Here is a 25,382-nt window from a genome sequence, read left to right as displayed (position 1 = left end):
GGATGCCACAGAAGGAGGCACTGGTGATGCAGTCATGGAGCAGGGAGCTCTTCCTTCCCAACCAGAGACGCAGCCAAGCCACTGCCCAAGTACTGTCCTGGGAGGGCAGTGGGAGCTGCTCATTTTGCAAAACCCTTTGGGATTTTGCAGGACAAAAGGCTCCATCTCAATGTAAATTCTTTTAGGTGAAGGTAGTGGATTAACAGTGCATGTTGGTAACCAATACTGACAAAAACCCTTCCCCACATGGTCTCTGTTGTTCCAAATTACCGCTGTCTTGAAAAGTGCCAAGATTTTAATATGGAATAATCCAGTGCCAGTGCTTTATTGCATAAATGTAGCTTGTTATTTATCTGCAAGATGTGGATCGCTGAAGCTCCAGGTCATTGTTTTGGAAAGCTTCTGCTTCCAACTTGATCAGTGACAAAAAAGACAAGGAAGCATGGAAAAATATTACTAAAAGTGTGAGGAAAAAAAGAGGGAAGGATTTGGGGACAGGAAGTTTTGTCTGCCATTTGATTATATACAACTGTTGGAGGATAAAGGTGACACAGAAAATGTGGCAAGAGGATGAGAGAAGACTTCATATTCATTTACTTTGTGGAAAACAGTGATTTGGAGCCATGGAGAGATCCCTTTAGAAAAAGTAAAAACCCAAACCAACGACTAAATAAAATTCCATTTCTAATTTATTTCAGAAATTCCTGAAATGGCCAGATTTTAAGATTGCACTTAAACCCCCTTCAGTCACAGTCTATGCAATGTGCTGGTTGGTTGTGCAGATGCAAGGGAATGTGCCCAGCCAAGGAGAAGAAGTGTTGCCCAAGCCGGATTTTGCTGGACTCCACCATCCTCTCCCCAGGTCCTGGCAGCTGAAGGCAGTAGCATAGTGTAGCCACCTCACCCTCCATGGCTGTGAATTACTGATGGCAGCCAACTTTTGGGGCACCTGGTCACCCCCACGGCCATCATTCCCTTCAGGTGTCAGCCTGAGAGGCCACGGGAAGGACTGGATAATGTTCTCTGTGATGACCAGCAGGAGTGTGAACTGTGGTGCCCTATTAGCTCAATTAAAGCAGTGATGTGATTACCAGCAGAGGAAAGAAAGGATTGATTTGAAAGCTGGTAGAAGATCAAGACTGAAAACAAGGCGTATTTGGGCCAGGCAGACACCAAGCTGACAAAATACTCCAGTACTTGCTTTACTGTTCCTTGAGAAGCCATTTCCCTGAAACTGATTTTCAGTGGAGCTCGTCCCTCTGATCGCTTCAGGCCAAGGGGTTAAAGGCACATAGATGCTGAACTTGCCGGTGAGAATTATTAGACATGCAAGCATCTGTCAAGAGCTAGATCCTCCATTGCTTTGGAAATCTCCAGCACTTGGATTATCCAGATGCTTAAATGCCCTGCTGAGTCAAGACTGATCTGCTCCCCATGGTCAGAGCTGTTGGAAGAGGCCTCTATAACAGTGAAAAGCTTTGGAAAAGTTAAAACTTGCAAAATCAGCCGTGCTGGTGCTGGACAGCATCGGGGAGAGCTGAGCTGAATCTGTCACCTCCTAACGTTTCGGACGAAGTGAGACTGAGAGCAACAAGGGGGAGAACAAAAAACCCCTGAACTGAGCAGCACTTAATGTGATCAGCTCCATCCCACAGCTCAGTGCCCACACAAAACCAGGGTGCTGGGCTGTGCAGTGACAGGGAAGAGCTGGAAGAGCTCCGTTCCCAGGGAGCTGCAGCCTGGAGCCAGTGGGACAGCAGCCCCTGAACCCAGCGTGTTCACCTGCACAGGTCACCTGCTGCTTCCCAAGCCTCTGTGCGCTCTGCCCCTGCCCAGCAAGCAAGAAAGGGATAATTCACAAATTAAACACGACAGGAAAAGGCTCTGCCCGACTCTGCCCGACTGCTGAAGGCCAGGCAGGAGCTGAAAACTGCTACCCTGAATTTGTACCCCAGGTCCTAACCATGCTTCCATGCTTCAAATGAAGCGGAGTTCAAATGAATGTAACAGGCACTCTGAAGAGAAGGATCAGGGAGGATCATGAGAAGCCATTTGTGGGATGGGACCAGCTCCAAAGCTCTCTTTCAGCGGACACGGCTCTCAGAGATGTGGGAAACACATTTCCTTCATTACTCTTCAAACTCAGAAATATTTATCAAGAAGCTTTTGCTCATAGTGATTGTTTTCCCTTGGAGAAATGTTGCTGAAGTTTGTGTGCACTGGCATGTGAGAGTGGTAGTTCAAGATTCACTATCATCATGGTAGTATCTTGCAGAGAAGGGGTGGGTTAGGGGTTTTTTGGAGGGGAAGAGTTCCTAGATTCAGGTTGGGAAGCCAGGTTCCTTTGCAGAACACAAGGAGCCAGGGCAGTACTGCAGTTAAAGCAGGCATCGTGTTGCTGTTCCCCACCTGATTCTTGGTGTGACTTTAAAATACCAAAAGTGACATTATGATCCAGTGACATTGCTGTAAACCACTTTGCTGCAACAGAAGCCTAAAGCCAAATCCTGTGTCGGTGTCACTTGGTGTAACACACAGCATTTTTTTACTCTGATTTACTCCAGCTGAGGATCTGACCTGCTGATGCCTCTGGGTGGCTCAGTGGCACATTGCAGGAGTCTGGGGTGTTTTGCATGGTCAAGGTTTCTGAAAGGATTAGAGAGGTTTTGCTTTGGCTGCTCTAGGAGGTTGGGATTACGAAGCGTATCTGTATGAGAAGAGGGGCAGACACTGTCTTCATGTATTTCTAATTTAATGAATGTTTAATGCTTCTTTATTGGAGCCTACACGTATGTAGAGCAGAGGATTTTAACAAGGGGTTGCCTTATGTCAAATAATTTATGTTTGAGCTGCTCCTTTTACATGAAATGCAGACTTTATAGAGCAAAGAGACTCTAATGAAAATATGAATTAAAGATTAGAGCTAAGCAAGTATGAGAAGACTTAGAATTAAGAAAGGCGCTTAGAAGTTTTCTTCTCCTGCTTCCTTTCCTTCCCTCCACCTTTCCTACATCTCCATCCCCTCTCCTTTGGCAGGGTGCTGCATTTCAGGGCAGCCTTCTGTCCCTCCCACACGGGCACAGCTCTGTGAAGGACAGCGGGGCAGGAACCTCAGCCTGGGTGTTACTGTGTGGCCATACACAACCCCAGCCCGTCACTTGCCAACTCAGCCATCACTTTGGCTGGAGAGACTAGAAAGTGGATTGAAGGTGTGTTTTCTTCATCTCTCTCCCTGATTTGCTGGTGAAGTGCATCACCTGGGCAGAACAAAAATAAATGCAGTTCTGATGGAGCCATTTGCCAGAGGGAGCCATAATTTGGTGCAGTACAACCAGGTGAGGGTGCAAGGACATGGTTCATGGGTGGCAGTGGTGCTGCTGTGTGACAGTGGTGGAGCTGTGCTGCCTGTGGGAGGTTTCTGTAGGACGGGGAGAGGCTGGGACAGTGCCAGCCATCCCATAACTCCCTGTTGTGTAAGGTGCTCTTCTGTCCACAAACATCAGCATCCATTTCCTTCCACCCCCTTGGCCCACTCCCTCACTCTCAGCTGCCTCTCTTCACACGCTGGCTTTGCACAGGCGCTTTCAGCTCTCAGTGCAGGTCACCAAGCCCAGCACCAGGGCACTGCTCCTGCAGCATGAGCCTTGCCTTGGCTCCATCCCTGCAGCACAGGCTGCAAAGAGCTTGGCTGCTGCAGGGGTTCCTTTCTTGCTCCCCTTGTTCGTGTTTCAAAAACCCTTCTGCAGTGTTGATCTGAATTACTACCCAAGGCGGAAGAGCTTAGGCTTGGTCATGAGGAAATAAAAGCCTGGTGGGAACGAGGAGAGGATGTTGCTTTCTTTGCTGTGGCTGGTGGGGTTGGCCTCAGTCAGTTCTTTGCAGCTCTGGCCATGTTGATGCTGCTCAAGGAAAGAGGCTGGGCAGAGGAGTCGCCCATGGGACCCTATCAGCACTTTGTAATTGGAGGTGAACTCCAGGATGTCCATTTTCCACTTGTACCTGCTTCTGAAATCCTAATCCCCTCAAGGAATTCACTGAGGAATTCAAAGAAAAAGGAGTAGTTATGGACTGGTACCACAATGGATGCAAACTGGTGTAACTCATTTTACATCAAGTAAAACACAATTTGTCCCAGTTACAAATGTTTTGTGCCAGGTAGTGCTGGTAGGGAAGCAGTTTGTTAGAATAAATGGAGCAGGACCTGATGTACGAAAAAGAGAAGTGCTGATATCCCGCCTGGGGATCTGTTGAAAGCAGTGGATCTGTGTGAAGATGAGCACACAATGTTCTCCCCAGCCTGACAAAGCTCAGACTTTTTCACTGCAGCCGCCTGAGAGTATTTGAAGAAGATGGAAATATGTTGGTCAGAAAATGCTGACTCACTGAAACCTCCGTGGGAAAAAGGCCAGTTAAAGCAAACTCACTGTTTGTATGTTAAAAAGGGTTGGGAAAAAGCTGGAAGTGATGAGATGCCCTATTTAATGCTTTCAGAACAAACTCCCTCAAATCTATGAGGGTAGAAGGCGTGACATGGTTTTAGATGTAGACCTTTATTTCATACTTTGGAATATTTCAGTGGAGAAGACAGAAACTAAGGGGCTTTTTGCCCTATTAATTATTTCAGACAGCCTGCTCTGATTTTTACTAAAACCAGAAAGTGTTCACACCTTTGACTTTCCCTCCGCGTGTGAGTGGGAGAGGAATAGGAGAAATAGCTCCAACTGTGATGGGAAATGTCCTTCCTGCTTGGCTCTCCCTCTCACCTGGGTAAGTAACCGAGTCCAGGATTGACGGAAGCTGACAAGAAGAATGGAAAGGGACTATTAACAAGGGGCTGGAGTGACAGGGCAAGGGGGAATGGCTTTCCACTGACAGCAGGTTTAGACATTTGTTGCAGTGGGGATCCTGCAACACGCATATATCAAACCAGGAGTCCCGTGGAAAGGAAATATATATGGACAGACAGATTCTTGCTAGATGTTTCAGAGAGATGTTTATTTCTCCAGCCGCATGGCCGGAGCTCCGCCGAGGAACTGTTCCAGTCACGGGCCCAAGGGTCCTTCTGCCCGCGCAGGGAACACAAACCAACCAATGGGAACGAGGCTGAGCAGGGGCAGGGAAGCCCCGTGTCTGTGCCCTCAGGGCCCCTCTCCCAGGGCTACATGGCAGGGGAGGGACCCCAACACCTCAGACATTCGGAAGAAATTCTTCCCTATGAGGGTGGGAAGGCCCTGGCACAGATCGCCCGGAGAAGCTGCAGCTGCCGCATCCCTGGAAGCTCTCGCCGCGTACAGGAAGGGCTACAACACCCAGGCAGTGACCGATCCCCTTCAGCCGCTCGGGCGCAGCGCGTCCGTGCCGAGCCAGCCCGGTTTGCCAAAGGCTCCGATTTCCTGAGGCTGAGCCACCGCTGAGTTTCCTCCCAGCACAGCCTCGCTCGCTGGTCTGTGACTCATCCCCCCCGCTGACGTCCGAGGGGCTCCTCCCGCATGAGGATTATCGCTTGCCCGGGCTGCGTCATCCCCGATCCCGCCGGGAGCGGCGGCCGCGCTGTGCTCGCGGACCCTTCCCGGGGCGCGTCCCTCGCAGGCCCTCCCGCGGGTCACGGACCGGGGCAGCGGCTGCCGGCTGCTGAGGAGGGCATTTAGCTCGCTTTTCTTCACCTGGTGCCCGCCAGGCTCCGGGACCCTCTCTGTGCTACAAGGAACGCGGCAAGAGGGAATTTCTGGTTACTTCTCAAGCTGTGCCAAACAAAAAAGAAATTTATTACAGGCAACGTCAAACTGTAATTGTTAAATCGGAAATTAAGTGGGAAACTGATAAAAATGAAAACCTGCCCACGATAGTAACAATTAGATATATTTGCTGTGTTTTGTACAGAAACCACTTTTTGTCTGGGCTACATCATACCCTCCCAGAGAGTGAATACGCTGTGATCCAGTTCCTGAGGCTGGTGTTAACTGGCCTGACTGCCTTGCTCCAAGGGAAACATCCATGCTTGGTGTGCAGCTGAGGATCTGCCCACTCTCTCATTCATCCTAAGAGCTCGACAGTGAAGGTTTCACATGCAGAAGAGTCAGGGCCAGTTCCTGTGCCCGTATAAGCCCCTTCTTGGACAGTTTCACCCAGACTGGAGAGACACACCTGCCCAAATGCTTCTTTGGGTTTCCCAGTTGGGTCAACCCCGGAAATAAAGGTGGCTACTTTTCTTTGCAGATTTAGCCTAACTTGCATCTATGGATCTAAAGGCTGGAGGAGAGCTGCTGAAAGTGGGATGACCTCCACGGAAGGCATTTCAAGCCCCCAGCAAAAAACAACCAGGGCCTTCCTTGCTCCTGTGTTGTGTGCATAATGTTTTTGCAGTGTGCCCTGCCCCTTCTCCTCTGCTCGTTTTCTCCATCTCAGGGAAGGGCTGCCTGCGCTCTCCCTCTTGGGTTCATGTGCCCAAGCTCCTCTTCTAACCTAGGGTTAAAGTAGCCAGAGATGAGAGGAAAGGAGAGCATCAGCTAATTAAGAGCAGTGGCAGTGTTGGTGCTTGACAGGTTCACGTGGGATGCTGAAGGCACTGTCAGACTGCCTGGGACAGCCTGTGCCAAGCAGGCTGGGCTCTTCCACCCATGGATGCACCAGCGTTCCAAAGCTCTGTGTGAAAGCTTTTCCTTGCTGCAATAGGATTTGCCAGATGTGGAGGTGAGGCTCAAAGTGCAAGGAAATGTGTGTGTTTTGCTCCTGACTGAGGTCTGGGCTTTCTAGACACAACGTGCTCTGGTACAGAAGTGTTGGCACAGGGAAGGCTGCAGTAACCCAGGGATCGCATGGGCTCGTTGAATGTTGGCTCCGAGGTGGGGCCAGCCCAATGGTTCTCATCACTGTGCATTAATGGGTCACGGCAGTGGGGGTCAGCAAAACATCATTGACTTTTTGTTTTCCACTAATTATTTGGGGAAAAAAAATTAAATAAAATCCCCCACGTAAGCTCGTCGTGTCACAAACTTCCCCAGCTGGTGAGGTGGAAGCAGCAGAGGGTCTGTGAGGGGCTTTGCACCCAGCGTGCCAACAAAGAGGAGCCCGGAGGTCTAGGCTGCAGCCCCTCTGGAAGGTGGCACACACAAAGGAGGGGAAGAGCTCCTCACCCGAGGGAGCAATCTTCTCTGAGGCAGCTGTGAGGGCACGCAGGCGGAGGCAAAGAAGAAGAGAGGGGACTCTCCATACGGATTCCACGCGGAAGTTTATCCCGGTGAAGGGACAGGGACAAAGAGCCAAATTTTTGACAGGGTCCAGGGGATTCTATAGTGGGGCTAGGGAAGGCGGGGGAAGGGATTCCAGCCAATGAGATAAGGACAAGTAGGCGGTGTAGCAGTGAAGGAGCCAATGGGAATAACACATAGGAGGGACTTGGGGAAGGAACCAATGGGGTGTCGAGTACACAGCATTTTGTAGAACTAATACATCTTAACTAGGGAAGATGAATATACATGTACATAGAACTGGGAGGGGGAAACATGAGCTGATCATAGGGAAACATGTAAATCATAGATGTGGGGGATGGTGGGTTCTCACCCTCACCACGGAGGGAGCTGCTTTAGACCTCGGTGCCTGACGACTGCAGTTTGGTGTCGGTGAGATCTTCGGTAGTTAGAGGGCTGGAGCCGCCTACACTGGTACAGGTCTGCCACTGCTGGCAGCCCTGGCACCTGCCAGCACCAGGTAGGACTCCTGACAAATGCCATGAGCACCACATCCCAGCATCGTGTCCCGTGTGCTGCAGTGTCTCCTTGTGCATTTCACTGCACGTCAGCAGAGTTTCTGCGTTTCTCTGCTGAAATCAGTTGCTATGTCGAGGATTTTGGCAGTGCACCCTAGGAGGGGATCTCTGGGGCAGGGCACCATCCCACACCTGGACAGCAGTACCCATCATCACAGAATGGTTTGGGTTGGAAGGGACCTTAAAGATCATCCAGTTCCAGCCCCTGCCATGGGCAGGGATGCAGTAGCAACATGCCACGTTGCTGCTTTGATTTAAGGCAGGCAGGCAGCCCACGTGTTAGGGGTGACATTTTCCTTCTTTTAGTGTCTCCAATCCGTGCCAGACATACATTTGTCCCCCTGATGTCGTCCTGCCCCTAACGTTTCACAAGACCTGTCCTAATTTTTCTCCCAAAATTTGGCAGCTGAGAAATAAATAAAGACAAGAGAGTTTATTCCCTGAGTCTGGCAATCACTTCATGGCCCAGGGAGGAAGGACACAAAGTAAGAGTCAGGGAGGGGATCTGTCTCAGAGGCACTGGGGCAACGCTGTCGTCAAAACAAGCATTTCCCAGGCTTTCCCCTGGGGCTAAAACTCTGTAAAAAACCCAGTAGCGTAACTTGTGCCATTGGCAAGTTTTCGTCTTCCAGAGTCAGCTGTGATTACGTTTGGAGAGTGCTTTGGTCTTTTTGGCAGTTTTGGCCATTGCTGCCATACGTACAAGGGCATCTGGAAATCTGTTCCCAGTTTCAGCAAGTGTTAACAGGGAGTTCTGTTCGCTGGGCCCATGTTTGCTTGCTGGCTGCAGCAGCTCCGCGTTGAGCACACGTGGGCCCCCCTCATATCCCCAACACGGCAGGGTCTGGGTCCAACCCTGTATCAGGGCATGCACAAAGCCTTTGAGCCTCCCCAGGAATTCCCACTCTCTCTTAGTTGCAGGGTTTGGGGTGGTTCTGGCTTTTGGGGTGTTTGTTTTCCCTTTTTTTTTTTACTTCCTGTGGCTGTTGAGCTCAGCTTTTGTTTTATGTGTTCAGGAGTACAGGAGTGTGTTTCATTTTCCAGATTAGAAAATGCTCAAAGGTATAATCAGGTCCTTCCACAGTATTTAATTATCCATAATTAAAGGCATCTACACAAAGCAGCAGATTTTCAAAGACTATTCTTGTGTTACATTGCTAATGAATTAAGTAATTAATTGGCATTGAAAAAATACAATAAGAAACATCAATCTTTTAAAGTAAAGCATTTTTTAGGGGTTTTATAAAATCATTAACTCGTATCAGGTCAGTAGCTTGTTCTAATGTCTAAATCTCCCTTCTGGCTTTAAAAAAGATTTCTAAAGCACAAAATGAATGCAGGAAAAACAAGGCAGGGAATACTAGCTGAAGAGTGTGGGAACACTCAGAAATGGGGAACTTTTGGAAGTCATTGTCCGTCACTTTGCCATTCTTTCCCACAGATCCTTCCCTCTGCCAATAAGGTGTGAACCAATTCCCATCACACTTGAGGAGGCAGTTTGCAGCCTCAAACCTTCCTGTTGCTGCAAGTTGAATAGTTTTCTGCTGGGTTTAGTTTGAATAACCTGCATCCCCTCAGGAGTCCCCACTGCCTCTGTGCCTCAGTTTCCCCAGCACACTTCCCTGTCCCAGGGGGACTATGTGAGGATAACAGGTTGTGAGCCCTTCAGATCCTGTGGTGCCACTGAGACCAGAGGGTGAGCAAGAGTTTCATCCAGGAATTAAGTAATAAAACCAGATGCAGAGTGAGGGATAAGGAAGCATTTGGGAAGTTTGGGCAGGAAGGATGCAGAACCATGTATATCCACCGTAATTTTTCTCCAGCCTTTCATCATTCCCAGCTGTTACCTCACAGAATAACTGTCCTGTCCCAGCACATCAGCACAATACCACATCTGCCAGAGTGTAAAGCCCATGTGTACTGTGGTTATGGCTTTTGTGGTGACACCCAGAAGCCCTGGCACAGGAAAGGACCATCGTTTTTCCAGTGGATGATTTCATTAAATGCTACTGTTCCCATGCAAAATCTGCACTGCTCATCTTACTTCTCACAACACCATCTGAAAGCATCCTGGAAATGCCATGGATACCGTTAAATTCAGGTAGTGGAATAGGAAGAGCAAAACCTGGGACAAAACATGGATTGCAGCTGCTTCTGCAGCTGCTGGAGAAATCAGGACAGGTCCCAGCAGAAGTGTTCAGGAGCCTCTTTATTCCAGAAGCACCAACCTCTGCTTGGCTCTTGTGTCCAAGGTGTGCCCATCCTTGCAGTGCTTTGCTCTGCCCCATGTGTGTCCTCAAGATCCATTCACCCATCCTGCCCTGCCCGTTCCATCCCCTCCTCTCCTCTTTTCTCAGGAGATGCAGATGTTGGCACAACAGTGCCACATCCTGTCTCTCTAACATCAGGCTTAAACGTTGGGGTGGGGTCAGAAAAGATGTTTTCCTGATTTTCCTTTTCTGTGCCACAGGCAGGTAATTAAACTCCCCACATAAACACAAGAAGTTGTGTTTCTGCCATTGCAGTTATTCCCTTTCTACAGGTAATCAATCATTTGTATGGATTTGCATAGAAATGGGAGCTTTGCCACTGCAGCCTTACCTAAATTTATAGGGATGAAAACAGGAAAATCCAGAGGCTGATACTCTTAAATACCCTCCAGAAGATCCATCCTTTGAATGGAAGGGAAACCTTTGCTGACTGACTTACTTAGATTTTTAACATTAAATTCCCCTTTCACTTGGGTGTTACCTGCCCATGGCCATCATTTCTGTGTCCATCATCACGGAGGCCAGGAGGATGGGAATAGTGGTGGAGACTGTGGAGGCCAGGGAGATGGGAATGGTGGTAAAGGCAGCAGGAGATGGGTTCTGCTCAAAGTCAGCAGCAGAAAACCAACAACTCAAACACAAGCCAAGAGCAGAGCAGAAAGAACTGGTTTCCAGAGCAGCTCCTTCCTTACAGGGAAAGTTTTATCTTTGCTTTGAAATCCCACTTCTAACACAATCCCACATTCAAAGCTGTGATCAGAAAAATCTGTCACCAGGTGGGAAACACAACTGGGACTGTGCTGCTGCCCCCAAAGCATCACCTTCATGCCACAATGGCACAAAGGCATGAGGGCATTTTTCCATCAGTTGACCCCATCCCACAGGGATCTGGTCTGCAGTGAAGCTGTTTTCCAGACAGGAGCTGGAAGTTGATCCCGAGCATGTGGTTCCCACAGCTCAGGAGAACCCCATTCCCGTGGTGGGGGCTGTGTGCCAACAGGCACCCATCGCCGCTGCGGCATCGTCCGGCGCTGCGTTGGGTCTGCAGCACACTGCACCTCTATAAAGGAACAACTCAGACAAATGTGTAGCAATCCTGGTTCTTCCCTACATTTTTTTGTTCCTGTTTGATACAAAATGAGCCCAGTCACAGTTTCCATTTCATTTATGACTGATCTGAAAAAATCCCCTCACCCCATAAAACATCCCACAGCTGTAGTGACCAAGTTAGATTCAATTCTGGCTTTATATTGAGTTGACATGCAGCCAGCTCTCTTCCATACATCATCTGTGATTGCAGTTAAGCATGAAATACTGTTTTAATTCTTACACCAAATGTGGGGTTTTTTCTCTGAAGAAAAAAAGACATAAAAATGTTAAAGTGGGCCATAAAAATCATTATATTTTCACATGAAGCGCAACCAATAGGCGAATAAGTTGGCTAAAGGCTCACAAGACCCAGAGAAAAAGTCCTGCTTGTTATTCTTTTGTTGTTAACCTTTGAATGGAGCTATCTGGGCAGGGACCACAGGCCTGGTGCTTTGGCATCCAGGGGCTGTTTGGGCCCGTACTTCCCTAGATTAGGGTGTCCTCCCATGCCTGCATGGATCAGGAGCTGTAGCTGCCTGTGGGAGTGTCCCTGGGAGGTGCCCAGACCGCTGCGGGGTGAACACCCAGCTAAGTCCCTGGATGAGTTTGCTGCTCTGCATCCCAGTTCCTTTTTTGGGAAATACTGGCCGCAAGGGCACAGTCACTGGGGCCGAGCCTGTCCCGTGGCATGCGTTGTTCCAGCGAGGTGAAGGCAGCACAAACACAACAGCACATTATACAGGCATTTAATTTTTTTTTCTTCACTTAAAGGTTTAGTCTCTGGAAGGTCCAACTTTTCCTCCCTTTGGCTGTTGATTTTACTGGTAACATTGTTAGCTGATGCAGTAGTTTAATGGTAGTTTTATTAACTGACTTATTTTAAATTAATCAATTTGATACCAGCTCAAAAAGAAACACCTCACCTTATTTGCCATGTTTGAACCATTAAAAAAATGAATGTGCCTTCAGCACTGTTGGAATTCATATTGGGAAATACCTATTTAGACAACTTTCTGAAAGCCTTTTACTTACCTGAAAGGTTAAAATTACCTCTGAGTAGCTTTCATTGCCCACAATTACAATCTACATGTATTTAAGAAAAAAAATCTATGGTGTGCTCCCAGAGCTTTATGCTGTCTGCAAAAAGACTTTTAAGAGCAAATTCTGTTTGTTTGCTCAGGTAAATGTTGAAAGACATTTTCCCTTAATAGATGGTTACTGCTGGCTTTGAGGTGTTCCTGTTTTTCTTCTCCAGCCCAGAGTGTGCACAGTAAAATCTGATTCAGAAAACCTGCTTTGGATGCACAGTTCCTGCCTGTGCAATGCTGGGCCCTTTGCCTTTGCAAAACTTGCTAAACTTTCCAGTGCTGATCAAGGTATTTGCACACATAGATCCTTTTAAAATGAAGAGGAATTTGGTATGTAAATCCCATAGGTGACGTTGAAAATGCCAACCTGCATTTTACACCAAAAGGAGGGGGGAAAGCCCTGAATTTTCAGCTGAGTCTGAAGCCCTGGGAGATGCTCTTCTGCTGTCTGGGAGCTGATCCATGTGCTGGCTCCTCCAGCTAGGTAAAACCTCCTTGGTTTCACTTCCAGGCTGCCCCCATTTGGGTGTTTGAGTCAGCAGAGTGAATAAAGGGTTATGAATTCGATATCTATTAATTTGCCGTGCAGCAATGCCTAACCCTGCGGGCCAACAGTCCATAAGCCACAAATGGGTTAGAAACCTGGTAAAATGGGCAAACTGGGGCTGGAGGTTTTGCAGGGAGCTCAGAGTGCACTGAGATATGCTCCCAGTTTTGATTTTGGTGCACTTGGGATCAGAAACAGAGGGGCTGGGTGCACAGGACTGGGGAGAATGTCCATGTGGGGAGGCAGATACCGTCGTCTAAAGCAGTGGGAACCGTACATGTTTCTGTAGTGTGCCCAGATCATGGGCTTTGCTCCACCATTTCCATGCTGCCTTCCCTGAGTGAGCTGTGCCAAAGGTCCGATCCAGAGCTCTGCTGCCCTGGCACAGGCAGTGCCCAGGGAAGGGCGGGTCAGACATGACCATCCAGAAGCCATCAGAGATTGGAAGCTGTGGCTGCTCCATCCCTGGAATTGTCCAAGGCCAGGTTGGATGGGGCTTGGAGCAACCTGGTCCAGCAGAAGGTGTCCCTGTCCATGGCAGAGGGTGGAGCTGGATGAGCTTTAAAGTCCCTTCCAACCCAGACCATTCTGGGACTCTCTGCTCTACCTTGGGCTTGGTCCCCTGTTGTCCTGCTCATCCCACAAGCACAGAGGATGAAGAGTGGAGTGGGGCTGTAATTTTCAGCTGGTACATTGTAGCTGTGGAAGGGCCCCTGTCGTCATTTGTCTTGGTGAGGGATGGTGTCCGGCCTGCCTGCGGAGCTCGGATCGGTATCGGCGCCCATGGACGTCACTGCTCCCAAACAGACGGCTTTTAAATTGCACCCATAGATCTTCCCTGCACCAAACCGTCCCTGCTCCAGTATTTAGTGATGCCTGAAGTTATGTCTCCACATCAAATTAAGTAACTGTGCTATCAATAAGGAGGAGTAATGCGGTGTGTTCCCTTCTGGATGTCTCCCTGTCCCTCATTTGTTTGCTGCTGCTGATTAAGACAGATAACGAGCCATCAGTATTTTTCTAACTGTGGTGCAAAACAGTGAGGCCTAAATCAGTCTCTGTCACTGGGTGCCAGCTCATAATTTAGGGAACTCAAGTGGAGCCCCTGCATTCATTAGACTCCAAGACAGCAGATACTTGGGATTGCCTGAGCAAAGCCTGGATGATGTGACCATCTCGGTGTGAGGAGAGCCAGGAGGGGATGTGGGGCCACCAGGAGATCCCTGTCCCACTGGGCTGGGTGGGAGCTGCTGGTGTGTTGTAATTCCTTTATTGTGCGGCTGCATCGCTGGCAGAAATCAGTGGAACAGCTCCCATTGCCCTGAATTGAGCTTTTCACCTCCCCCTCGCCTTTTTAATGCATTCCTTCTAATGATGGAGGGCTGGCTTGGAGTGAGCAACTTGGATTTAATTTGGACAAGGATACTGCAGATACATATCTGTTTTCTAATGCAGAGATTAAATAACTTTTAGGCATCTTCAGGCACCCAATAATGTGAATTATGGCTGGAAAAATCTCTCCCGTAAATAGGCAGTACTTGAGAAGGGCCGTTAACATTGTCTTGTGAGCAGTGAAAAATGCAGGAAGGGTGGAAAAGAGCTGCAGATCAGCTTCAGAGGAGAGTAGTTCTTTGGGGCAGTGGTGCACACAATTGAAAGCTGATGGATGTCTAGAAGGTACCACCAGATGACTCCAGGAGTTGTTAGCCAGAGCCAGCAGGGTTTGTCCACAAATTAGAAGAGAAGAGGCTCTAATTTTACAACATTTTACAGAAGAAACTGAGGGCATTTATTAGAGGTGCCATCTCTCCGTGGGTGGCTAGACAAGGTGGCAAAGGAAGAGTGAACCTTCCATCTTGGGGTCACCTTGAGGAGGAGACACTTGTTACCACAGCTGGGAGCCACAGACTGAAAGGACAAGGGGAAATGGTGTTAAACTGACAGACGACTAAGATTTCCTTTTGGTTTTTTAAAATACCAACAGCAGTCCAAAAAGGGGGAGAGAGCAATTCCGGAGCTTTTAAATGGCAGGGGGTTGGAAGGCTGCTGGAGCCACCACTGGCCCTCTAGAGGGCTTTAATTTGTGGCACTTGGGCTGGTGTGGGTTGGTAGATTCGGTTCCTAGTTCCTCCTGAAAATGGAGCAGCATCCAGATGTTATTGAGGGGGCAGATGATGCATTGATGCAGCCTCTGCATCACAAGAGAGCTCTCCGCTGCCTGAGGGAGTGAGCAGGCTGAGAAGGGGCTTCCAGACTTGGGATGGGGACACTGACCTGAAGCAGTCCCATTTGCAGCCCTGCAGGAGTCTCTGTGCAGGCTGGGTGTTTGGGTGGACTTTGGAGTCCAGGGGGTTCTTTTCCCCTGGTGTTTGTACTGGGAGGAGCTTTGTCCACCAGCAGCTGGAGGACATGGACATCACCTGCAGGAGCAGGGAGCAGCAGAGCCACAGCACAGTGCTGTCCCCCCTGCCACCACTGAGAAGTGGCAGACAGGGACCAGAGCTGGGCGAGTTCACAGGGTGTGAACTCACTGCTCCACATCGCGGGGTCATGGCAGCCCCGTTTCCAGTGCACCCTCAGGCTTCAGCTGTGCTCCGAGCCAGGATCTCCAGCTCTGGCCTCTTTCTAACACAATAAAGCTCAAGGGTTGTTTTCTTTGGGGGGGGTTTTCAGCTGCCCCTGCAGAGCGTCGCCAAATTTAATTTTCAGCAAGGCAAAGTTCAGCATCTCCACCTGATTTCTTTATGTCTCACCTCTGGTTTCACCCACTGCCTCCTCCTTCCCCCAGAGAGGGAGGCTGGCACTCTCCATACCAGGCAGTGAAAATAAAACTTCTTCCCTCCCCAACTCGTTAATTAAAGCCACAAATTGAGCTCTTTTCTTGCAATCTGAAGTGATCACATAAACAGCATTGGCAGAGCTAAATGAACATTTGAAAACATCCTGCAGGATCAGCAGAGAGGAATGGTGTTAACCTCCAGAAACAGAGGCCATCATTAAAAACAAGATGGTGGGTTTCCTTCCCTTCTGAGCACAGAGTTCAGCCTGGACATGGAAAAACTCCCAAGATGCAGGCAACGGGCAATTTTTTGCCTCTGTGACAGAGCCTGGGGATTCTGCTGTGTTTTTCCTCTTTCTCTGTTGGGGATCCACGAGCATCCTTGTGTGGATTCCAAGTGTCATCCTCATTTGGTTGCTGCTTTGCAAGGGGTTGTTTCAGCACCAGACACCAGTGCTGGAGACTGCCTGGCTTGTGGTGTGGGATGGTCATGTGAAGCCTGGGAGAGGCCTGTTTTGTGGAGACATGCAGAGGAAGATTTGCCTTCCCACTGGGAAGACACTTGGCCATGCTTGGTAGAAACACCTCCCCCAGGCCAACACACACTGCCAGCAGAAAACCCCCACGCCCAGTTGTGTTCATGGTCAAGCTCCAAAAGCAAAGTCATTGAGCCTCATTCAGCTGAGTGAGTGTCCTGGGGGATGTTTCAGGATGTATCCATTCCTAAATACTGTCAGGAAACACCACCGTTTTCCACTTAGCCCTTGCAACTTTAGTTGTGGGGCACACCACTTGGGAGCCTGAAGGATGGCTGCTGAATTGAGCTGCTGTTTAGCAGCTGTCTTAACTAGGCAGATAAGCGTAGCCATCAGCACCTCTGTCCTTGATGGAATCCATTGACTGAATAAGCTAAATTCTCCTGGAGTCAGCTTTAATATTTCCTAAAGGGATGGGGAGGCTCTCAAAGAAGTGGCAGGAGACATATTTAACTGAGGGGAAACTACCACTCTTGCTGAAATCAGAGGTTGCACAATGAGAAGTTCTGGTGGAGATGATGAGCTTTGTCTGGGGCAAGATGCTATTCAGGGCACATCTGAATATCACAGTTGGCCTGAAGTGATCTGTGCTTGCTGTTTGATTAACATTTGATTTCCTTTTATTGCTTCTCTGCACACACAAAGCTAAATTCAGAGCTGCTGAAAGCCACAGGCAGAGCTGCTGAGTTCAGTAAAACCCATCTGAGCAGTCACAAGGAGCTGGGGGGACGCTGCTGTTCGGCACTGAGTGGCTCCAAGGCATCAGCTCATGGTGTTGGAGAGAGCCTGAGCCCCGAATTCCCTCCAGAACAGGGGTGCAGTGGAGCAGGGGCATCATGCAAGTACCTGATCTTCAGCAGATGGTTGCAGAATTTTCCGTCATTCTCCCCAAACAACAAATGAAATATGATTTTTTTACATCTCTCCCATCAAACCAGCATCTGAATGTCCCTAATATATCTCCATAAAAATCTTCACAGCTGTTCTAGCAAACAGCCTGGAGTGCTGTGGGTTTTATGAGTATTAACTATGTTAAGCAAAGCAAATCTCACAATTACACTGTCTGTGGGAGCAGCAAACTTCTCCCATCAGTCTCCCTGAGCAGGGAAAAAGGGTGATTAGTGTCCTGTTATCATCACAGTCGTGGTTTAAGATGCTTTTATCAAGAGCAGGACGACAGCCCTTGCCCAAAGCAGCTTCTTGTTCCTACTGCTATTATCATAAGTAACCTGATGTGCTTGACATGTCATCAAATGTTTCTGAGCAGCATCTTCCTTAGAATAACAATTTAAAAACCCCACACTGCTGTTCTGTGTCATTCTTTGGGGGCTTGTTTTGCCATTGATTTGGCTGGTCTCATCCAGTTCCTCCAAGCAGCTGCAGTGGGAAAAGCTCAGGCCAGTCCTCGGTAGCACTGGGGTGGGGCCCTGAGCTCTTGAAATGTTGGGAGGGAAAAAGAATATTAGAGAATTTAAAAGAGTCTGTTTAGCTCTGCTGCAGAGAAAAAAAAAATAGGACTTGGGTTTCTTGCTGTGGGCTCTGGTTGTGACTTTAGGGGCTGCAGCCCCTCCAAGGCACATGGCACAGCCATGCAGATCCCCTGGTGATGGAGGTTATCTCCACCAGGAGCTGCCAGCTCTATAAATCCCAAAGTTTCTGGAAAACTCCCTGGTGACTGGTGCCATGGCACAGAAAATGCCACTTGGCTGGAGCATATTTTCACCTCAATTCCAGCAGTGCAGGGTCCCTCTCTGAGTGCCTCTCTCGTGCCTCTGCCACGGGTGCAATGCTCACTGCATCCCAGTTTGGACAAACAGGATCCACTTTTCCAGTGTGAAGGCGGGAGAAGTTTAAATGAGGAAAAAAAAGGGGTGGGGGGAGAGGCTGGTTGATAGTGATTGTGCTGGAAAACTGGATTTCAAGCAATGGGAATTTAAGTTGAATTATCACAAATGCAGTGTGGAAATTTTGCCTTCCGTTAGAAATCCATGTTTCTATAGGGATGGGGATAGCAGTGAGAGAGAGAGGATGCAGTAAAGCTCCATCCAGCTCACTGTGGTGAGCAAGAGAAACATTTCACTCAGGCAGTGCAGAGAGGGCTATTTTGAGAGAGTGCTGGGAAAGAAAAGGTCCAGAGCAGTGACAGTGTTGGCCCAAATTAAAAGTACTGAAGTCTGACAGGAGAGAGGCAGAACATCCCACAGGAGGGCAGATGTCAGTAGAGCCTCAAGCCATGTTTTCCTCCATTTTGCTAAAAGCCAAGAACAAAGAAAACAAACCCAATTGCTGTGATTTTTCCCTCAGTTCAGCCTCTGACTACAGCTCCTTCCTTGGGTGTGCCCAGGTGATCCTGGCCAGCCCAGGGATGCTCAGTGCTGCTCCAGTGAGGGCTGGTTTGGCAGTCCCTGGGATTTATCCCAAATAGCTGTCATTTTCCCCCTTTCCCTTGCCCAGCCCCTTTGGGGTGGTGGCAGTACCCCAAGGATTTTCTGTTAGACACAGAGGTGCTTGCCAGGTCCTTCCAGGCTCAACAGGAATCAGGGGTGCAGATCATTAGTGTTTAATTACAGAGGGGCAGATCATTAGTGTTTAATTACAGATTTGCGGAGTTGGCCCATGTCCTTGGCCGGGGCAGGGACGTTGCTGTGCTGCTGTCCCCAGAATAAGGGATCCCCTCTCCAACAGGGACCTCAGAGGCACAGGTGATGTTTTCAGCACATGCCCCTCATCTGTCTCCTCTTTTCATCATAGTGTCTGCTTTCTGTTCCTCCCTGTCCTGGGACAGGGACATTAATGGAGGGTATTTACTGATTTTTTTTTTCCATATGACCCCCTGGGGAAGCTCAGGAGGGGGGAGAAGAGACCTGGGGTTGCTGGGAGGAGGAAGGGCAGCCAAGGAATGGACAGATAAGCAGGAAGAAGGAAAAAGAAGCTTTTGCCCAGTTGGCAGCACCCCATCAGCCAGTCCCAACGCCACCACCCGTGGTTGATCATGATCCCTGCACCACTGGGGTGCCAAAATCCCATGAGGGAGGTGTTGGGTCCCCAAACCCTGTCTGGAAGGCAAAGGTTACTCACCTGTGAATGAGCAAATCTGCTGGCTCCGCTCACTGCCAGCCTCCCACCTGTTCTCAGCCCCCGGAATGGGCTGGCAGTGCTGTAAATCTGGAGAAAGCTGTGTCTGGAGACATGTGTGGGTGTTGAAGCAGCACTGGCCTCTCAAATGAGGTGCTTAACGGGCAGGACAACAAAAGGGAAGATTATCATCCCTTTTCCTTGCCACCCTCATCTCCAGAGGAAGCTTCTTGTTTATATTACATTGAAAAGGGTTTTGTTTGCTCTGGGAGCACAGAGCAGGCTGTTGTGTGGAGGCTGCCCACCCTGGGCATCCCTGACATCAGCAGGCAGTCAGAGCATCCCATTAACGTTCCATCCCAGGTATTTATTTCAACTTCCAATACAGCTAACTGCAGTTACGGGAATTTCCATGGCATTTGAACCCTGGGCATTTAACAGCAGCAGATGACCTGACAGCAACGCCCATGCTGGCTCATAACACACCCCCACCCTCCGGGCTCCAGGAAACAGAGAATTAAACCAGTGGCGAAGAGCACAGGCAGCACAGGGACTCAAAGACTCTGGAAAAGTGTGACAACTTCAGTGGGTTGCCAGAGACATACCACAGTTGGGATGACAGCCTTTCCAACCAGGAAGGTGTATTCCAGACAGACGTCAACTTGGGAAGTCTTCAGCCCATGACCAAAACAGGCTCGTGCCTGCAAGGAAAACCACAGATACCACGTGTGCTTATGTGGGGTTTGGCTGTTCATACTCTTGGCTGGTAGCTCCTGGCTTTAAAGTTCTTTGCAGTTTGGAATGGCTGAGGTTGGAGGGGCTCTTTGGAGCTTGTCCAGCTTGAAGCCCAGCCTCAAAACATCCCCACTCCCAAGGCTCCTCCACTGCCAGCAGCCCTGTGTCACCTGTGCTCTGGCTCAACAAGTGCAGTTGAATCTCCTTGTCTGCAGTAAAAGCCTGCTTCTTCCTGGTATCCTGGAATTCACGTGCTGGCTAGGCCAAGGAGGAGGCAGCATGGAGCAGCACAGACCTTCCCAGTGCTGCAGCCTGCCTTCCCAGGTGCTGCCCTGGGGTACACCCTGTCACCCCAAATTCTGTACAGGAGCCGTCCAAGGCATCTTTCTCAGGCCCTTCTGTGTGGCCTCATGAAGATGGATGTGGAATGTTGCTGTAGAGCCACGTTTGAAGTGGCCCTTAATGAAGGTGGGAGGGTGTTGAAACACAAGTCACACTCAGGCACCCTGAATTGTCTGGGTAAGCCCAGCCCTGCCAAACTTGTGGCCTGTTCAACAAAGGGTCCTGAGGAGCATCTTACTGAAGCCAGGGCACTCATAAATAGCTCTCTGAGACTATAAAACATGGCAGCCTGGCACTGGGCTGGCTACAGCTCAGCCTTTTCCAGCCTCATAGAGACTTAAGGAACAACTTGCCCATAATTCCATGTCTGTACACGCTCTCGCCTTTGGAATGCACCTCGTGCACTGGAGGCATAGATTAAAACCAGTGGCCAGCATTTTGGAGCAGCACTCGAGCCATTAAACACTTCTCAAATGTCTTTATGCTTCCCCAATGCCACCAATGCAAGTGCCTTGAATTTTTTGTGTGTGCTGCTGGCTCTGACGTTAATTCCTGGCACTAAGCGGTGAAGGAGTAGGAGGGAAAGAGGAGAGAGCTTGCAGAGGGACAGATGGGCAGTGGATATTTGTGGGGCTTTTATGAGGAGGAGGAAAGGGCTTTAAGATCCCTTCCAACCCAACCATTCTGTGCCTTGGAAATAAGATCCTTGCTGACTTGCTGCTCAGCTTTGATATTGTGTAATAAAGCCAAAAAAAAAAAGGACCCAAAGCAATAATAAGCAGATTAAAGGAATTATCTTTGAGGAAAAAAAACCCAGCTTTTATCAGAAAGCTTATTTGAGAGGGGATGCAATAAATCATTTATGGTTAATAACTCCAAGCTGGTGGAGGTCCTTGGGGTTACGTGGTGTTGGAGCATGGCTGCCAATGGCCCTAGGGGATGAACTGGCTCCGGCCCCTGCAGCTCCCTGCAGGCTCACCAGGCTGGAGCAGTGAAGGCTGGGCTGTGTCCTCATGCTTGTCCTCATGGTCTTGTCCATCTTGCAGCCAAAATTTAAGGAGAAAAAGGTACTAAATTAGTGGTCAACCTAGTAGAAAAAGCTGAGTGCAAATGCCATTTGTTCTAGGGGCTGGGTGCAGAAAGAGAGAGGAAAGTTTCAAGGCCTTTTTTTCCCTTTAGTGCCTGAGGGCAACCAAAATATGAGAGAAGGGATTGCTGTGGGTCCAAGGCTCAGCACTGAGCAAGGCAGGAGCATCGCTGCAGATTTCGGCAGCAGTGGTGGCGTGGCCAGAGCGCAGCAAGGGGCTGGCCTACCTGTCCCAGGCTTAGAGCAGAGCTGCTGCCCCCAGTCCAAACACAGAGTACTTATCCTGTCACCCCCGTGTGTTTCCACAGGTCCCAACTGCTTTGCGGGCACCACGATAATTCCCGCGGGCATCGAGGTGAAGGTGGACGACTGCAACATCTGCCACTGCCACAACGGGGACTGGTGGAAGCCGGCGCAGTGCTCCAAGCGCGAGTGCCAGGGCAAGCAGGCTCTGTAGCAGCACCCCCGGCCAACAACCCGCTCGTGGTGATGGTGACAAAGGAACGGCTTCAGTGCTGCCCACGCGTCCAACCTCCCACCAGCTGCAGCAGGGTCACCAGCAAGCCCTGCGAGGGTGCCACACGAGCAGAGATCGGTACCTGCGGGGAAGGGTCTCCCTGTGCCCCCTGCAGCTCCTCTCCCGCTTTAGTTACTCTGTACCGGGTGTGCAGGTGCCTGCTGTGCTGTTGTAATCACCAGTGCTTGGTGGGGACGCGCTGCTCGGACTGGGGGAGGACAGCGGGAAAACGGCCCGCGCACGTTCCTGGCCTGGCGATGCCTCCGAGGCACCGATCGATTCACTGCTCTCACTTTCTACAGTGTGGATCATGGGGTTTTTCACATTTATTTATTTGAGGGTTTTTTGCTATTGTGATTTTTTTTTTTTTAAGCCTCTTCCTAAGCTGGGATCATCGGGACAATACAGCTATGAGTGGAGCAATAGATGGAGCTTTTTTATTGTGTCTGTAAGCGCAGGTGGCACTAAGGACAGGAGGGAGGTAGAAATTGAAAGGGATGGGGGGCTAAAAAAGAACCCAACTGGAATGTAACCTGCAGCAGGACTGAGGTAGATGCACAAGTATAGACTGGACAGCCAAGACACAAAGCTGTATCTGTGTTACACTTTCTCCACTGAGTGGGGACAATAAAGTTGAAGACACCTACACAGTGACCGTGACCTTGATGGGAGCAGAGCCCACGGCAGGTGCATGGGCAGGCTGGGGCAGCCAACCAGAAGGTGTTCCATGAAAGCAACATCTGACCTGGCTTGTCTGTGTGTGATTCCTGGCTGGGGCAGCAGTGGTGGAGCAGAGGGAAGAGGGCCCCACCTGTTCCTGTTTCTTGGGCTGAGCATGTGTGCTCACCTGCCTTGTCCCATCCCGAGGCTGCTCTCGCTGGAGCCAAGGGCAGTGTTCCATTGCCTTCAGCAACAGCAGGTCACGGTTAAAATATGGGATCACCCCACTCTGGAGGTTTCCAGGAATGTCCCACATCTGTGGCAGCACTAAACTGGCTCAGCTGGCAGGTAAGACCCTTTGCTACAGTGGGAGGGAGCTGCCCTGGCTCTCCCTGGGAGCATCCACAGTGCTGGGGATAAAGCAAGCCACGGTGCAGCAGGGCTGGGCTGCACCCAGCAGAAAGCAGCTGCTCTCTGTGCCTGCCTGTCAGAGCAGAGGTCCCCATGGATCCCAGCAGCCAAGGGTCCCCATTTGGCTTTCCAGCACTGGCACCTCCTGCTTTCTCAGGCTGCAGTTTCCAAGCGATACTGTGAAAGAAAAGCCACCAATGTCATCTCCCTGCCCTGCCTGCGCAGGCGAGGGCAGGGGCCTTTCCCATCACTGTCCACGCTTGGTTCCCTGCATTTTGGTCAAGGCCATGAGGGTGGTGGTGCTTCTTTTGTTCAGAGTTCAGACTCCAGTCCAGCACCTGCTCTCGACAGCAACAGCAGCAGATCCTCCCCACAGCATCCTCACCAAAGCAGATCAGCACATCAGGCTCAGTTTATACACACTGTTGCCTTTATACTTTTATTTCTTCCCCGTTTTGGTGTTTTCCTGGAGGGCAGGGGTGGGAGGAGCACTTAGCACAGCAACTGCTGTCCTGTGGCTGAGCATTGGCTCCCTGCAGGCCGAGCTGGTACCATTAGAGACGTCATCGCCACATTTCTTCGTAAGCTGTTGCCTGTCAATGACTATCCAGTTTCAAAACTTTCAAACAATAGTGTGCCTGAAACTAGTGAGAAAAAAAGAAAATCTGTAAAAATGGGAGGGAGGGGTCCTAGAAACAATATTTGATGTGTAAAAGACTATATTATTAAAAAATTATTTTGTTAAATATAAAGTGTGTGAACCAGCAAAAAAAACCCCAAAATTATATATTTGTGGTGTATTTTACTCTGCTGATCATCAGCCCCTCAAGCTCCCAGTTCCCCATCTCCTCCCTTGCTCCAGTCCCTGTCTCTTCACAGCATTGGTGAGTGCAGCTGGGGTGGGAAGAGCAGGCTTGGAGCCTGGAAGTGGCCATGAGAATCCCACGGATGGGATGGGTTGCTCATGGAGTGTCTCAGCAGTAACTCAGTACACCAGCTTTGCTGTGCCAAACCAGGATTCCCGTTTGGGGAGCTGCCATGGACTCTCACTTTAACCTCCATCTGCTTTTGCCTTTTACTGGTGCCATTTTATATTTGATGCCATTTCCTGAACATGGAAATTTGCTTTCAGTTCACAAACCCCATTTGGTACCTCCAGATGCATCATTATTTACACTGATTAGTAGTTACTCTAATTAATTACAGCTTAATTACTGTAGTTAATGTTTGTACAGTGCTTGGAACAAGTACAGCACTATACGTGCCACATATTATTATTTTCTTCATTATTAATTAAGCACCATCTCCATTCCATGCTGTGCTACTTCATTATTTCCCAAGGAGTCACAGTAGCGCCCTTATTCCCACCCAGGAGTACTTTTCTCCCAGCTGCCACTGGGATGCTGTGATGCTGGATTGGCATGGGAAGAGCAGTGGGATTGCTGAGGAACATGGGAATGCTCGGGGTTTTGCCCTTCACTCTTTCAGGGCACTGTGTCTAAAACCAAATGGGGAAAAGGCTGATGGAGGGGGACCCCTTGACCCCGCACAGGGAGCTGGAGCAAGCTCTGGGTCACATGAGGGAAAGCCCTGCAGATCCCATCACGGATGTGTCTGCAAGGTGTCCATGGCTCAGACTGTAGAAGGGGTCTGATTCCCCCAAATCCAGCAGTGTGAGACACAGTCCCACTGAGGGATCCCACAGCTCTCCCCAGGCACCAAGGCATCAGTCTGGGACCACAGGGAGAAGCGAAGGGCACAGATCATTTTCTAAGAAAACTTGCACTGCTGATGTGGAAGAGTTGCCAGTCATAGGTGGGCAGTGTTTCCACCCCAAAAATCATTGCCACCAGCTCCACTTCCCATCAGCCTCTGTCAGGCCAGGGTGGATCCAGAACTGAAATCCCATCAGGCACTCTCCAAATACCCTACAGAATTTCATCCTCATCCCAATCTTCTTTTTTTTTTTTTTTTAAATGTTGTAGTTCATTTCTGCTTTTAATTAATCACAGCTCTGGGCCAGCCAGACCCATTAACTACTCTTCTCATTTAGACCTCTCAGAGATGCAGTTGCAGATGCAATTTAATTTGTTGACCCGTGATCGATAGCAATTAATACCATCTCTTTAATCTTGTTGAAAGGTTCATCTTGGGCTTCCAGAGGCTGCTAGCTAAAGGGAAAGGTGCCTGATAAATATGTTATCAGACGGGGGAGCACAACCTCCTCCGTGGGCACCATCCTCCCCGTGCCCCCAGGCTAGCACTCCTGAAAATACAACAGGTATTTGTGGGAGATGGAGAAGGTGGATAAAGGTGAGGGAAGATGCTGAGGGGTAGAGAAGAGCAGGGGGCTTGGTAGGGCAGAAAGTAGGGGAAGGTAGAGTTATGGGTTGGAAAAATGAGGGGAGATAGAAATGGGACAGCCTAGGAAATGTGGCTAGAAAATCAAAAGGAGCCAAAAGGACTCGAACTGGAGCAAAA

The 25,382-nt window shown here is 49.5% G+C and overlaps 1 protein-coding gene across 4 annotated transcripts in view; it reads left to right on the top strand.

The window, feature by feature from the left end:
• The window catches only part of VWC2L (von Willebrand factor C domain containing 2 like), a 48,240-nt gene extending 24,554 nt beyond the window's left edge, over window positions 1-23,686 (top strand). For 2 of the 4 annotated variants that reach the window (XM_032114727.1, XM_032114728.1), the window contains one exon: window positions 21,622-23,686. In XM_032114727.1, the coding sequence (XP_031970618.1) occupies window positions 21,622-21,770 (149 nt within the window). In that variant the 3' untranslated portion in view covers window positions 21,771-23,686. Of the gene's footprint in view, window positions 1-698; window positions 3,825-21,621 lie in introns of those variants that run through there. The other 2 variants (XM_032114730.1, XM_032114729.1) reach the window with 2 other exon arrangements.
• The last annotated feature ends 1,696 nt before the right edge of the window (window positions 23,687-25,382 follow it).

Source organism: Corvus moneduloides, chromosome 7, assembly GCF_009650955.1.
Source record: "Corvus moneduloides isolate bCorMon1 chromosome 7, bCorMon1.pri, whole genome shotgun sequence".
In the NCBI taxonomy this organism is placed as follows: Eukaryota; Metazoa; Chordata; class Aves; order Passeriformes; family Corvidae; genus Corvus; species Corvus moneduloides.
The sequence above is the reverse complement of the archived record's forward strand: the minus strand, read 5'-3'. Positions and strand labels throughout refer to the sequence as shown.